This window comes from Vulpes vulpes, chromosome 9 (assembly GCF_048418805.1).
Source record: "Vulpes vulpes isolate BD-2025 chromosome 9, VulVul3, whole genome shotgun sequence".
Lineage (NCBI taxonomy): Eukaryota > Metazoa > Chordata > Mammalia > Carnivora > Canidae > Vulpes > Vulpes vulpes.
In genome coordinates, this window is record NC_132788.1 from 2,957,632 (window position 1) to 2,971,370 (window position 13,739).

General features: G+C 57.5%; 2 protein-coding genes across 10 annotated transcripts in view; both read left to right on the forward strand.

Annotated features, from left to right (window-relative positions):
- PER2 (period circadian regulator 2) overlaps nt 1-6,232 on the forward strand; it is a 41,923-nt gene extending 35,691 nt beyond the window's left edge. For 6 of the 8 annotated variants that reach the window (XM_072719011.1, XM_072719012.1, XM_072719013.1 and 3 more), the window contains exons 21-23: nt 266-458; nt 1,604-1,754; nt 4,095-6,232. In XM_072719011.1, coding sequence (XP_072575112.1) covers nt 266-458; nt 1,604-1,754; nt 4,095-4,244 — 494 coding nt within the window. In that variant the 3' untranslated portion in view covers nt 4,245-6,232. The remainder of the gene's footprint in view (nt 1-265; nt 459-1,603; nt 1,755-4,094) is intronic. The other 2 variants (XR_011994105.1, XR_011994104.1) reach the window with 1 other exon arrangement.
- Nucleotides 6,233-10,417: 4,185 nt separating this feature from the next.
- Nucleotides 10,418-12,077, forward strand: HES6 (hes family bHLH transcription factor 6). 2 transcript variants are annotated; one of them, XM_072719018.1, is made up of 4 exons: nt 10,418-10,560; nt 10,631-10,717; nt 10,804-10,845; nt 11,029-12,077. In XM_072719018.1, the coding sequence occupies exons 1-4, from the start codon at nt 10,480-10,482 to the stop codon at nt 11,155-11,157; spliced, it is 339 nt and encodes a 112-aa protein (XP_072575119.1). In that variant the 5' UTR covers nt 10,418-10,479; the 3' UTR covers nt 11,158-12,077. The 2 variants fall into 2 exon arrangements, with proteins under 2 accessions (XP_072575119.1, XP_072575118.1); XM_072719017.1 differs by having other exon boundaries at nt 10,419-10,560; nt 10,804-10,885.
- Nucleotides 12,078-13,739: the final 1,662 nt, after the last annotated feature.

Sequence of the window (13,739 nt, forward strand, 5' to 3'; positions counted from 1 at the left end):
TGGACATGTAAACCGACCGAGCCGCTCAGGCACCCCAGGGAGCACGATTCCTAAGCCACAGCCCTGTCTGGACTTCTCAGGGCCGACCCAGGAGAGAATCCTGGTGTCATCTAGATCATTTGAGAACTGGAAAGAGAAGGGAAAACCTACCAACCTGGGCAATCATTACCAAGTAAAACTCTTCAGCTCCCTAAAACTGCCATTATACGAGGTTTAACTTTGTGTAAAAGGTTCTCACTTGCCACGTGTTTTGTGTTTTTTAAAGGCAGCAGTGACACAAGTCATACCAGCAAATATTTTGGAAGCATTGACTCCTCGGAGAATAATCACCAAGCAAAAATGAAGGCAGACATGGAAGAAAGTGAACACTTCATCAAATACGTCCTCCAGGACCCCGTCTGGCTGCTGATGGCCGACACGGACGACAGCGTCATGATGACGTACCAGATGCCTTCCCGGTAACCGCCCAGCCTTCTCCTAGGGACATGGGACACCCCAAGAATCAGACCTGCCTGGCAGGGGGGACAGCTCTCCAAAAGCCTCATCTCAGATTGGTTGAGCGCAGTAGACAGAGAAGCAGGGTCACCCAGGGTGACTCCCTGGTCCCGCAGAGCATTGCTGTGTGGACGGAGTGACCTGCCGTGGGCTGGGAGGAACACAGGCTCCCTGTCACCCCCCGGAGCATCGTGCTCCATGCTCGCAAAGCCTTTGTGCCAACATCTCCCTTTTGCTCTGTTGCCCGTTCACCTGTGGAGTAAATGGGGTGTGTCTGTCCTCAAGATGCAGGAGCCAGGGGTCAAGGGATATGAGCAACCTAAGCCACCGGCTGCTCCGTAGTGACCGGGTCTGGGCCACCACCGCTGTGACTGTGTCAGGCTGTGCAGGTGACCACCATGGTCGCTGTGCCTTTGCGGCGGCCCCTGTGGAAGGAGCTGGGGAAAGAAGGAGGGGTTAATGCTGAGGCTCAGGACAGACAGGCCTGGGGTGGGGGGTGTTACTGGGGCTCCAATTCCAGGGCAGCTTCAAGCCAGCCCAGTGTGTGCAGGAGGCCAGGGACGGCTGTCGCACCCACTGCCTTGACAGCGAGAGTGTCCAGTTAACCAGCCTGTGTAGAACCAAGCATCTGCAGGTACCCAGCTCCCTTGACTAATTTAAAATGGAACCGAAATCATTACTTGGATTACCAATTTAGTAGGAAAACTACAGATTATTGACTAGGATGATTAAGTTGCCTTAAGTAGCATAATTTATTTTATTTCTTTTTAACTTATTTATTTGAGAGGGAGAGAGAGCAAGAGAGCACAAGTGGGGTTGGGCGGAGGCAGAGGGAGAAGCAGACTCCCTGCTAAGCAGGGAGCCCGATGCGGGGCTCGATCCCAGGACCCCAAGATCATGACCTGAGCTGAAGGCAGATGCTTCACAGTCTGAGCCATCCAGGCGCTCTAGGATAATTTATTTTAAAGAAAAAAGGAAATTTGCATGAAAAAAAATCACCTAAGATTAATTGATACTGAGTTTATGAAATATGAGCATAGTATATTTTTTTAAAATGCAAAAGACCCATAAGACCTAAAGCTTACCTATTTCTAAATGTTTTGTGAAGGAACCTGGAGACCGTGTTGAAGGAAGACCGGGAGAAGCTGAAAGCGATGCAGAAGTCCCAGCCCCGCTTCACGGAGGGCCAGAGGCAGGAGCTGCAGGAGGTCCACCCGTGGCTGCGGGCCGGTGGCCTGCCCACCGCCCTGGACCTCACGGTAAGCTCGGCGGCCTCGTCTGGGCCGTGGAGGTAGACGGCGCTGGGATGGCACCGCGCCACGCCGTGGGGGCCCTGCCGCTCTTCTGTACAACTCAAACTTCTAAAACTATTGTTAGTTAATGAGAACAAATGATACCGTGATATTATTGAGTCTACTTTAAAGAACTTTGCAATGTTGTTCTCTAAAAGGTCTTCTGAAAGTCTGATCTCAAGGGCTTACTGACGTTTGAAAGTCATTTCTTTGTTTCAATTCTTTCTTCAATTAAAAAAACACACAGAAAATGGGAAGTGGGTCTCCTATCGTAAACCCTCAGTGGTCTCGTAGACCATTAGGTGAGGTGGGAACCCCACTCCCACCAGGCCCCAGGCCCCTGCAGCTGCGCCTTCTCCTGCCCCGGACTTCCCGGGATGAGTCTGTGCGCATCCGCACTCCCTCTGAGCCTCATGCCCTGGAAGCCGCTCACTTCAGGGTCTCCATGTCCTTCAGCCGCTGAGTGCTGCATCTCTGTCCTGCACCTACAGGACAGGCCCCGGCCCCCCATCACCTCCTGCACCTGCAGGACAGGCCCCGGCCCCCCATCACCTCCTGCACCTGCAGGACAGGCCCCGGCCCCCCATCACCTCCAGCACCTGCAGGACAGGCCCCGGCCCCCCATCACCTCCTGCACCTGCAGGACAGGCCCGGCCCCCCATCACCTCCAGCACCTGCAGGACAGGCCCCGGCCCCCCATCACCTCCTGCACCTGCAGGACAGGCCCCGGCCCCCCATCACCTCCAGCACCTGCAGGACAGGCCCCGGCCCCCCATCACCTCCAGCACCTGCAGGACAGGCCCCGGCCCCCCATCACCTCCTGCACCTGCAGGACAGGCCCCGGCCCCCCATCACCTCCTGCACCTGCAGGACAGGCCCCGGCCCCCCATCACCTCCAAGACACAATGCTCCTTCAGCTGGATCTTCACAGCAGCCTCCTGTTGTATGACGTCCCCCCATCCCTACAGTCCTGTCTCTCTCAGTGGTGCCCCCACCTAGTCAGAACTAAGTGCTGCAAAGCCATAAAAATCTGACACCCCCCCCACCATCAGCCTTCTGCTGTTTCCCCTCCCTCACTATCCACAGCCACACGGGCCTCTTGCCTGTCCCTGGACGTGGCAGGCAGGCTCCTGCTGCCCGGCCTTTGCACCTGCCCTTGCCTCTGCCCGGAAGCCCCTCTCTCAGAGACAAGCGACGCCTTCTGGCTTCCTTCTGGTGTTTTGGTCACACACCACCTGACTGGTTGTCTGTTGCCTCATAGCAAAAATCCCCAAACCTCGGTGGCCTAAAGCCATAAACACTGAGGCTCTCCCAGTGTTCCTTCTGGTTTAGAGCCGCTTGCCGGCAGTTCCAGCTCAGGGTCTCCCCTGAAGGTGAAGGCACGATGTTGGCTAGGGCTTGTCATCACGTGCAGGCTGGAAGACACACCCCAGGGGGCTCCCTCACGCACCCATCAAGTGGGTGCTGGCCATGTGGGCGTCTGTCTGCGGGACTGCTTGGGTGTCCGGGTGGCTTGGTGGCCTGCTCCCCAGGGAAGGCAGGGAGGACCCAGCCTGGGGGGGTCCCACACTGCCCTCCATCCCATCTTCACCTCCTTTTTGCTGGAGGCATCACTGAGTGCAGCACACACCTTAGGGAAGGGGAGTGAGGCTCCACAGGTGTCACAGGACCCCCTCCATCAGGCACCTTCTGTGGCCTCTTCTGAAGGTCCAGTGTGAGATTACAGGCCTCCTCCGTGTGCCTCGTTCCACGTCCACCTAGACTTTCATCCTTAATACTCTGGGGGCACCTCTCACGTCACTGTCCCTCTCCCCGACCAGGATGTCACCCCCACTGGGGCAGGGATTTTGTCTCTGTTCACTGGTGGATCCCAGCGCTTAGGACCTGCCTGGTGCGTGACAGGTGCTTGACAGATACTCAGGGAATAAGACAGAACGTTGTTGATGCCCCATTTTCCGGATTAGAAAACTGAGGTTAGAGAGGGCAGGAAGGGGAGCAGTTGGGACAGAGCCTAAGCCTACCTGCTTCGCCATCTCCTCACCATGTAAAGTGGCCTCTCTGATGAGGGGACAAGCGCCCAGATGCCCCCCTGGGCTTAGGGAAGTGGAGAGTGGGGCCCCTGGGGAGCAGCGTGGCCTCCCTCGAGAGCAGGCAGGTCCCAGCGGCCCCTCAGAGGCTCCCCACCCTCCCGCGCTCCTCCAGCAGCCCCATGGCTGACTGTGGTCCCCTGTGCTTCCCTCAGGTCCGACTACTTGTCGGTAACGAAGGTGTCATTTTTGCTACTGACTTTACATTTTCTCTTTTAAGGAATGTGTTTACTGTGAGAACCAGGGACAGGACAGTATTTGTGTACCGTACGAGGAAGATAGTCCTACCCTGGGTCCCAGCGAAGCCACGGACACCCAGGAGGAGGAACGTGGAGCCCCCTCGGGTCGCAGCAGGGAAGAGCAGACCTAACTCCCCGCCCCGTGCTGGCAGCCCATGACCTACGTTAGACGGTGCTCGGAAGCCATGAAAGATTTCCACATGTTTGTGATCCAGTGGACGGATACACTTGTGTTGCCTTTTTTGTTTTAGAACAAAAAAACCCATAGTTTTCCGAAGGAATGATTTAAAACTGTGGAGGGTGAGAAAGGTTTGGGCGGAAATACATTTTTCTATTTAAAACATAAATACAGAGTTTGGGAGCCAGGGGACAGATGTCATTATTACTTAACTTGAGAAAGACTGAATCCCCTCTTTGCACGAGGCAGGGAGGTCGGTGGACTTGAGGAGACTTCCCACGGCCCCGGGGGTGTCCCTAGCATCTTCCAGGCTGATGGCAAACAGGCCCTTCCCAAGCTGCCCCAGGGTGTGTGTGGCTCAGATCAGATTCTTTCCTCTGGGGGCTGCTCTTTATCTAAATCATCGTCTAGTCAAACTAGATGTTTCTAAAACATACCAAATGGAGATTACGGCCTGTCCCAACTGCGCGTGAAACGGTGTGAAGCGTACTTTGGCAAACCAGCAGCTTCAGCTTCAGGTACGACAGCGACAAACATTGGATCTGAGGTAGCTTGGGGTTTGCGGTCAGCAAAGCAGAGATGGCCACAAGAGGCCCCGTGGTTGTGTGGCCAAGGCCATCAGACTAGCCCACGCCAGAACCTTCTGTGTATTTCGACATCATTCTTGTATCCTTTTCAGACCATGACAAGTATGTAGATGAAATACATTGTTGGTCATCTCTAGGGTGACTGCCCTTTGCAGACCAGGCTCTCGTCGCCACATTTGGGACTTGTTGGTGTTTGTCCCAGACATGAGCTCTGGCAGAGAGTCGCCGCTGACACTGTGAGCTGGTGGCCACGTCTGTGTTTTCCTGGGCGCCGTTAGCTCGCCTCTCCCACCGCACCCTGGGCTGGGACACCGGCATCCTGTCTTTACATGAGCCTGGCCTCCCTGGGGGCAGCTTCCGGTCCCGGGCCCCTGCAGTGACAGTCCTAGTGTCACCAGCACTTTCTGGTCACTGGGACACCGGGGAGGGAGTGAGGCCCGTCTGCCCATCCGCTTACAAAACCTCATGTTGCTTCTTGTATCCCAAAGCTCGTCTGCGGGAAGCGCTATATGGGCTATATGAGTGAATGGAAAGTTGCCACGGGTGAAACAATGGACTTAAAATCAGGTTGAGTTTGTAGAAACGGAAAAGAAAGGCTTCCCCTTGCTCTCTGGTGGAGAAGCAGCTACTAGAATAAATGAAGCCTCCTTGTAATCCGCTCGCTTTTCAATCTTACATTTGGGTGTTAATCCTACCTTTCATAAACTCAAATGTAAGTTTGAGTGGGTCCTGACTGGTGGGTCCTTTTTATTATTTATAAAGTAACATCACCTTCAGATGCCCAAAATGAGGGTGGTAGCCTGTGTGTTGTGTGGAGAATAGATGCCTCCCAACCCGCCTCCTGCCTCTGACGTCAGATCATTAGGGAGTTAGACGCCAGTAAGGTCACATGTACGTTACCTGAACATACAACTGTCAGAACATTCTCCACTGTTATGAATGTCTGCCATCAGCATTGTTCAAGTACATGATTTGTGCTCATTGATTGTTAACTGCGTAGCTTTAACGCGTGCTGGAAAGTTGACAATAGGAGCATTTTGTGAAATTGTTTACACGGTGCCACGCATCGAGACGTGTTTCCTTTTAGTATGTGTGCTTACACAGGGGTCATGAAACCCTTTTCTTGATTTTAAACTGAGCCTTCTTTTTAATCTATTCCTAAAAAAGACATGTACATAAGCTCTCGGAGTCTGTGTAATGACTTGGTAAGCCTTGCCGGACAAGTGGTTTGTTCACGCACAAACCAAAACCTTCTTCACCCAGTGCAATATGTTTGTTTACTGCTTGTGTCTTTTTATGACTGTTTTGCTTTTTAGAAAATTGGTAAATAAAGCAAGTATATTTTTATTGTTCATTGTATGTGTTTTTAATGTAGCACAGAGCAAAAACAATAGAGATCAAAGAGTACCAGAAGATTAAAAAAAATAAAAAAAGGAACTCTAGAAATGCTGTGTTAGGGCCACTTCTGTCACAAAGGCCTCCCTCATCTCTTCCCTTGCACAGCTGGCCCCGTCCTGCACATGCGCGTGGGCATCTCTCTCACGCGCACCCTCACCGCCTGCTGCCAGTGCAGCCCAGTGAACTCTTAGGATGTGAACTTTATAAAATGTAAATCCAATCCTGTAATCCAGTGCTCCCATGGGCTTTTCACTTGCAGATGCAGGGTTGGGGTTGCTTGGCTCAGCCCCAGGCCTGTCTACTCTGAGGTGTGGCCCCGGGTACCCACTCTGTTCCTTTGTACCCTGCCCTAGGTTGTCCGTCCCTCCTGGGCTGGCTGGCAGTGTGCTGGCCACGGGGCTGAAGGCAGATGTCAGAGGATGTCAGCCAGAAAGGCCTCGTGTCTCCATCAGAGACGATAGAGGCAGCACTGCACAATCCCCTCACCCCACATGCCCAGTCCCTTCCACAGTGAAGCAGCCTAGCGGGCCCTGGTCAAAATGGGGTGGGGGCCTGCTTCCAACTGCCTCCCACTGTTCATGCCAGTACCATGGCCATCAGAGCAAGATGAATGGATCCTGGACCCGGTGCCCAGCCTCCCAGGAGCTCCCTGAATAGCAGGGCGGGCTCGACTGCCTGCCTCCTGGCCTGGTGGTGATGGGGGAACAGGGTGGGGGTGGGGAGCAAGGGTGAGTATGGAAGCCTGGGCAGACTGGCCTTAAATGACCAGATATGGCTGTTTGGCTGAACCAAGTGCCGTTGGGGACTTTTAATGGTGTTTTTATTTACCATTTAACCCCAAAGACACCTCCCCTTTATTTCCAGACCAAAAGGAGCTTCTCCGAGCTTTCTGGGCTGATTGCCTACAAGGGGCCTGGACATCCATAGGCTGGCCGCTGCCTTTGTTCCCTGGGGATTTATGGCCTGCCACTCCTGCCGCTAACTGGTCCCCCTGTGGCCACCGCAGCCCTGCCCAGCTTCTGCTGCCCTCTGTTCCTGGATCTGGAGGGATCAAAGGGCCCAAATGCTCAGGAAGTCTGTGCTCAAGCAACCTTTGAAGGTAGGATCAGTCCAAGGGACAAATGGCAGGAAATGGGTCCACTAGGGGAGGTTGTGCAAAGGAAGGAGAGAGGGCTTGGTGGCCCTGGGGTAGAACAACCAGGCTTCTGGGAGAAAAAGGCCAAGCCAGCCAGCCAACAGGCCCACTAAGGGAAAATGAGGTGAACTTCAAAGATGGGGCCTCGAGCAACTTCTGGTCCAACCAAGGATTTTGTTGACTTCTAATACCCTGCTCTATCCTTGTGCTTTTTTTGTTTCCTCAGGGTACTTGGTCACAATGAGGCATATCCCAGCACTTCATTTCTCCTTCCTTCAACTCTATAGATAGCATTCTTCAAACCCCACCTTCCCATGTGAGACAAACCTTTTGGGGTCCCTACTCACTCTCTTCAGCCTCCTCCCTCCTCCTGACAACTGTCACTTATCCTTTGGGTTTTACAAAGTCAACTTTATATCATGTTTCATAACATAATGTCTTCCTTGCCTTCTCTATAGATTGATTCTAGATGTTGAAACCTCATGAACAGTGTTATACTGTTGTGACTGTGAGAGAACTGTTAGCTTCTAGGTCAGTCAATGTGCTAAGATTATATTTCTCTTTGTGGGGAGCTTTCTGTTTTCCATTTTTCCTGGAGTTCTTAGTTGCCTCTCATTTTTGCTTGTGCTATTTGCCTTTATCATGCCTTCCTCCCCATTCCCATGCCTCCATCAAATAAAATGTTCTATTGATCTTTTCCCAGAGGTGTCCCCTAGGGCACTGCCCATCCTATTCCAATAGTAACTGTCCTTCATGGAGAGCATTCTAAAATCGCTATTTGGCCTTATTAAAACAATATTATGGGTGATGGGAGGCATACGCATCAGACTAGAAGAAATATCAATGAATTTTTTTCATATTTCATATTCTCAAAGTAGTGGAAACCTAATTGTACTTATTTGAGGGATCTCCTTCCCTGGAGTGATGTCTAAGTGATGAAGAAGAGTAAAGTCACAGGCCAGTTATGGGCTCTCATGGGGTCCACACTGAACCCCCTTCCCTGTCAGCACCACCACTAGAAGTAAGTGAAGAAAAGCAGGTGGGGCTCTGAGCTGCCAGGTGAGGGGGAAGGAAGAGAGCTGAGCTTCCTGGCATGCAGGGGAGACTGAGAACCACAGGGGATGATAGAGGGAAAGGAGTAGCTTTCTACCTGGGTGAGCAACACTGGACTGGGAGGTCTTAGAAGCCTGCTTATGGGAAGCAAACAAGAGGCTGAGTACAGAGAGGTGAAAGTCAACAGGAGAAACTCTCAGGTAGTTACAGATAGAGGTCAGTGAGGTGACTTTGAGAAACATCAAACCTCTTACCAAATTCACCCTGTCTGTAAAGGTCCTTCTGGTGGGGAGCCCAGAGTCAGAGGAGTCACAGGGAGGGCTGCAAGATCCAACGTCAGGTGGCTGGGGTGAGGCATATCTGCGGCCTAGTCCTACAACCCACTGCACTGCAGCCCCTGGATGCTTCCTTCCCCTACTGCTTTCCAGCCGGGCTTGGGACATCCCCTCACCTTCTCTACCCACCCAGGCTTCTGCAGAGGCCAGGCTCTGCGCTGGAGGTAGACAGGAGGTCCTAGGTACCCTTGACAAGGGATGCTTATAGCCTGGAGGGGTGGGGACCAGACCCTGAGGATCCCAGGCCCTGGTGAGTAGTGTGGGGCTGGGTAGGGGTGCAGCGCTACTGTGGGGCAGGTGGCTCCCACCAGGAGGAGGAAGAGGAATAGGGAGGCGGAGACCTGAACAGTGAGTAAAGAGACACTTGGAGGGGTGTTGAAGAGTGTTCCAGGTGGAAGGCTCAGCCTGTGCCAAGGCGTCCTGCCCAGAGCCCATCTTGCCCGCCCAGCCTCGCTGTGCCCCGAAGTGTACCTGAGCCAGTGGAGCCCGGAACAGCCGGGGTCCCCAGGGTGCTGCCCAGGGCGCGGCCCCCCGCCCACGCACCCCACCCGCAGGGAGGCGGGTCTGGCAGATGGGCGGCCGCGGGGGGCGGGGGCGGGGGCCGGGGGGCGGGGGGCGGTCGTCTGGCGGACACAGGCTCACCCGCCATCCGCCGCTGGACAAAGCGCGCCCAGACAAAGGCGCGGCCGACACCTGTCGCTCTTGGCGCGGCCCTCGCTTTTCTCCAGCGGAGCCGCTGCAGCTGCCAACTGTCATGGGCATCAAGTTACGGAGACCAGACGGCGGCCTCGGCCGGGGGGGGGGGCGTGGGGGGGGTGGGGGGGATGGGAGGCGAGGAGGGCGGGGGGGGCGGAGGAGCCTGGCCCGGGAGAGTGAACCGGAGCGGGGAGAAGGACGGGCGGGGGGGTGGGGGGGCAGGGAAGGGCGGGGACGAGGTCAGGGGTGTCCGTGCGGGGAGGGCGGGGGTCGGGGGAGTGAAGGGGATTAGGGGACCTGCGGGGCTCAGGGGGGCAGCGATGATGGTTAGAAAAGAAACGGCGGCTGGTGTGGGGGGGGGGGTGCCCGGGAGAAGGGTGACCCGAGGAGGGCAGGGCGGCCCCGCGCGGGCGCAGGACGCGGTGCAGGGTCGAGTCCCGTGCGGGAGAGGCCCACCAGCACGCAGGGGTCTCCAGGGAGCCAGGGAGCCGCTCGCCACCCCGGGAGCCCCCTTGACGGTGCCCGGCCCCCCGGCCCCCCGGCCCCCCGGCGCCCCGACGCCCCTCGGGAGGCCCCTGGCGCGGACTAGGACGAGGGGGACCGAGCGATGCGGCTCCGGCGCACGCGGACCCGGGCCCGGCTCAGGTAGGGGCAACAGAGGCGCCCCCGCGGCCGCGCCCCGGGTCACCGCCCCTCGGGCGCCCCAGGCCGCGGCGGGGGCGCGGAGGCCGCGCTGGGGGCCCCGCCGGCCCCGCCCCACCAGCTGCCGGGCGGCGGGCGGGGGGCGGCGGGCGGCGAGGCCGGACAATGCGCGCCGCTCCCATTGGCCGCCGCGCCCCCGAGCCCGCGGCCCCGAGCCAATCCGCGCATTGAGATGCAAATGAGGGGCTATAAGAGGGGCGGGGCGCGGCGGGGCGGCGAGGGCGCGGCGGGCTCCGGGCTCCGGGCTCCGGGCTCCGGGCTCCGGGCTCCGGGCGGGCGGGCATGGCTCCGCCCCTGGCGCCGGGACGGGACCGCGCGGGCCGGGAGCACGAGGACGGCTGGGAGGCGCGGGGGGACCGCAAGGTGCGGGGCGCGGGCGCGGGCGGGCGGGGGCGGGGGCCCGGGCCGGGGCTCAGTCGACCGCTTCCCGCAGGCCCGGAAGCCCCTGGTGGAGAAGAAGCGGCGCGCGCGGATCAACGAGAGCCTCCAGGAGCTGCGGCTGCTGCTGGCGGGCGCCGAGGTGAGGGCGCGGCGGGGGCGGGGGCGCGGGGGCGCGGCGGGGGCACGGCCCGGCCTCACCGCCCTCCCCCCCCCCCCCCGCCGCAGGTGCAGGCCAAGCTGGAGAACGCCGAGGTGCTGGAGCTGACGGTGCGGCGTGTGCAGGGCACGCTGCGGGGCCGCGCGCGCGGTGAGTGGCGGGGGCGCGGGCGGGCCGGGGCTGGGCACCCCCCGCCCGGCGACCTCAGGTCCCCTGGGGGAGCCCGGCCGCCGCAGTCGCCGCTCACCGGCCGGCCGGGCCGCCGCTCTCTCCCTCCCGCCCCCCGGGCGCAGAGCGCGAGCAGCTGCAGGCGGAGGCGAGCGAGCGCTTCGCGGCCGGCTACATCCAGTGCATGCACGAGGTGCACACGTTCGTGTCCACGTGCCAGGCCATCGATGCCACCGTCGCCGCAGAACTCCTGAACCACCTGCTCGAGTCCATGCCCCTGCGCGAGGGCAGCAGCTTCCGGGATCTGCTGGGGGACGCCCTGGCCGGGCCCCCGGGAGCCCCCGGGCGAAGCGGCTGGCCCACGGGAGGGGTCCTGGGGTCCCCTCTGCCCAGCCCCCCAGGCTCCGGGGACGACCCGTGCTCCGACCTGGAGGAGGCCCCCGAGGCTGAACTGACCCGAGCGCCTGCGGAAGGGCCAGACTTGGTGCCAGCAGCCCTGGGCAGCCTGACCGCTACCCGCGTAGCCCAGAGCGTCTGGAGGCCTTGGTGACCAGCTCCAGCCCGAGGTGTGCAAGGGTGGCTGTGGCCTTCCCTTGCTCCGCTCCCGCCTCCCTGCAGTCCAGATGTGGTGGGGCGGGGACCTGGGTGCCTCCCAGGTCCGCCGGCTCTCCTCCCCGGGTGCTTGGGTGGCAGGGCAGCGGGGATGAGCAGCCCAGGCAGGCCCCTGGCCGTGTTTCTTAAGGAAGTCCATCTCTTATGGACCCCACAGCTCCCCCCGGCTGGGTGCAGGGCGGGAGCTACAGGCAGGAGGAGGAATCTTACAGAACTACCAGGGTTCTCCAGGGTCTCACTGTCCCGGCCTTCTCGGGGACTGTGTGGATCTGGGGGCAGACGTGACCAGAGTGGCGCTGAAGCCCTTCTCGGCGTGGGGCACTCGGGACCGGGACGGAGGGAGACCTCAGACCCCGACGGCCCTGGCCTGAGCAGCAGCTTGAACTTGCCCCTTCAGTCGGGACACGGGGGAGGCAGGTGCTTTTTGCACACGTTGCCCATGTGTGCCAGAGAGAAGCAAAGCCCCCTGAACGTCTTGCATCTAGCACGTTTGAGTCTGTGTTATTAGTTTACCATCAGATGTTCTGGTTTTATTAAATAAAGGTTTTTGGAGAGTTAGTTACCCTTCTGGAGTGGGGCTGAATGATGTGGTGTCATTAATGTGTCTAATGTGTAAACACTAAACTAAGGGCGTTCTTCTTGTATCTAATGCCAGTGACTGTTTCTAAAACCTGTTCCCCTCTGTCGGCAAAGTTAGTAGCGTAATGGTGGTGGCGAGGAGGCCCCCTGTGGCCTGTCTCACCGTGGGTAGTGCCTCCACCTCCCTGGGAATGCTGTGCACCCTGGAGATGGGGTTTGTCTCCAGAGTAACCAAGCAACAGGGAAATAGTGTGTCCCGGGACCATTCTCGGATTCACGAGCTTCTGGGAATAAAATGAATGGCTACTTCCTAGCCATGTGCTTTGAAGTTTCTTTCAAATCTTTTTTAGGATTGTATTTATTCATGAGAGAGAGAGAGAGAGAGAGGCAGAAGGAGAAACAGGCTCCATGCACGGAGCCCGATGTGGGACTCGATCCCAGGACTCCAGGATTACACCCTGGGCCAAAGGCAGGCACTAAACTGCTGACTCCCCCCAACCCCCACTGGGATCTCCAATCAAAGACCTGTTTTAGGATCTATGAGCATGATGCGATGGCAGGTGGTCACTTTTCCTGACAGAAGAGGAACCATACCCAATACCAGTGAGTTCAGGGACACAGACCCTCCCAGTTCATGGCTTGAAGTGAATGTGCCATGGCTCTACCCAGCTTGGACTAGAGGTCAAAATGGGCCCACGAGGTCAGAAACCTTGGAAGGAGGGTGATGGGATGGGCAGCCAGGGTGGAGGGAGCTTCCCCTCCTGGGCTAGGACAGGGCCTGTGGATGATATGTGGTCAGTTGAAAGCAGTCACTGCCACTAAGCCAGTGCCCAGACTGGGGCTCAGGTGTGATGACTCCAGACGGACACCTGGGCCTCCTCTCTGGTCGTGCCCTTTGCTTCAAGAACACCTTTCCCAACAGCCCTTTTACAAAAGCCCCTCCCCCTCCGCAGGTGCTGGCCCCCAGGGGCCGTTCACATTGGCTCCCCTGTGATTCAGTGTTAGAGCTCAGCCACTAGGCTATAACCAGATGCAACTTACTTTTAGGGATGGGATAGGTTGGTGGGATGGGGTGGGGTGAGGCAGCTCACTCAACAAGCTCTGGGAAACACGATGTGGATAAATTTAGGGGACCATTACTGTGCCAACCATACCCACCAGGGCCTCTGCCCAGGCATCCTGCTTTCCATCACGATGCAGAATGATGCCCGACTTCCACACAGCATTGGATTCAGTCCCCACCGACCTCTCAGTGACTGTGCTGCATCATTAATCTCTGCTGCGGCATCACTAATCTCTCCTCCTGCATCGTTCTGCAAAGAAGCTGAAATATGGGGCTCCTGGGGGGCTCAGCGGTTGAGCATCTGCCTTCCGCTCAGAGCGGAATCACGGAGTCCTGGGATCGAGTCACATCGGGCTCCCCGCAGGGAGTCTGCTTCTCCCTCTGCCTATGTCTCTGCCTCTCTGTGTCTCTCATGAATAAATAAAATCTTAAAAAAAAAAATAAAAAAAGAAGCTGAAATATTTCCATCCGGAGAAAGAGGAGATAAAACCTCCCTGGACTTGTCATACCCTGTTGGCCACTGCCTCATTTCTCTGCTCTAAAGCAACATTCCTTTAAAGCACTGTTTACAGGAGCTGTCTT

What these genes read in the sequence shown, in the direction of transcription:
- HES6 (XM_072719017.1), top strand. Translation starts at nt 10,480, where the DNA reads ATGGCTCCGCCCCTGGCGCCGGGACGGGACCGCGCGGGCCGGGAGCAC. An exon ending in AGGCGCGGGGGGACCGCAAG is followed by an intron (nt 10,561 to 10,630) that starts GTGCGGGGCGCG and finishes CGCTTCCCGCAG; the next exon opens with GCCCGGAAGCCCCTGGTGGA. An exon ending in TGCTGCTGGCGGGCGCCGAG is followed by an intron (nt 10,718 to 10,803) that starts GTGAGGGCGCGG and finishes CCCCCGCCGCAG; the next exon opens with GTGCAGGCCAAGCTGGAGAA.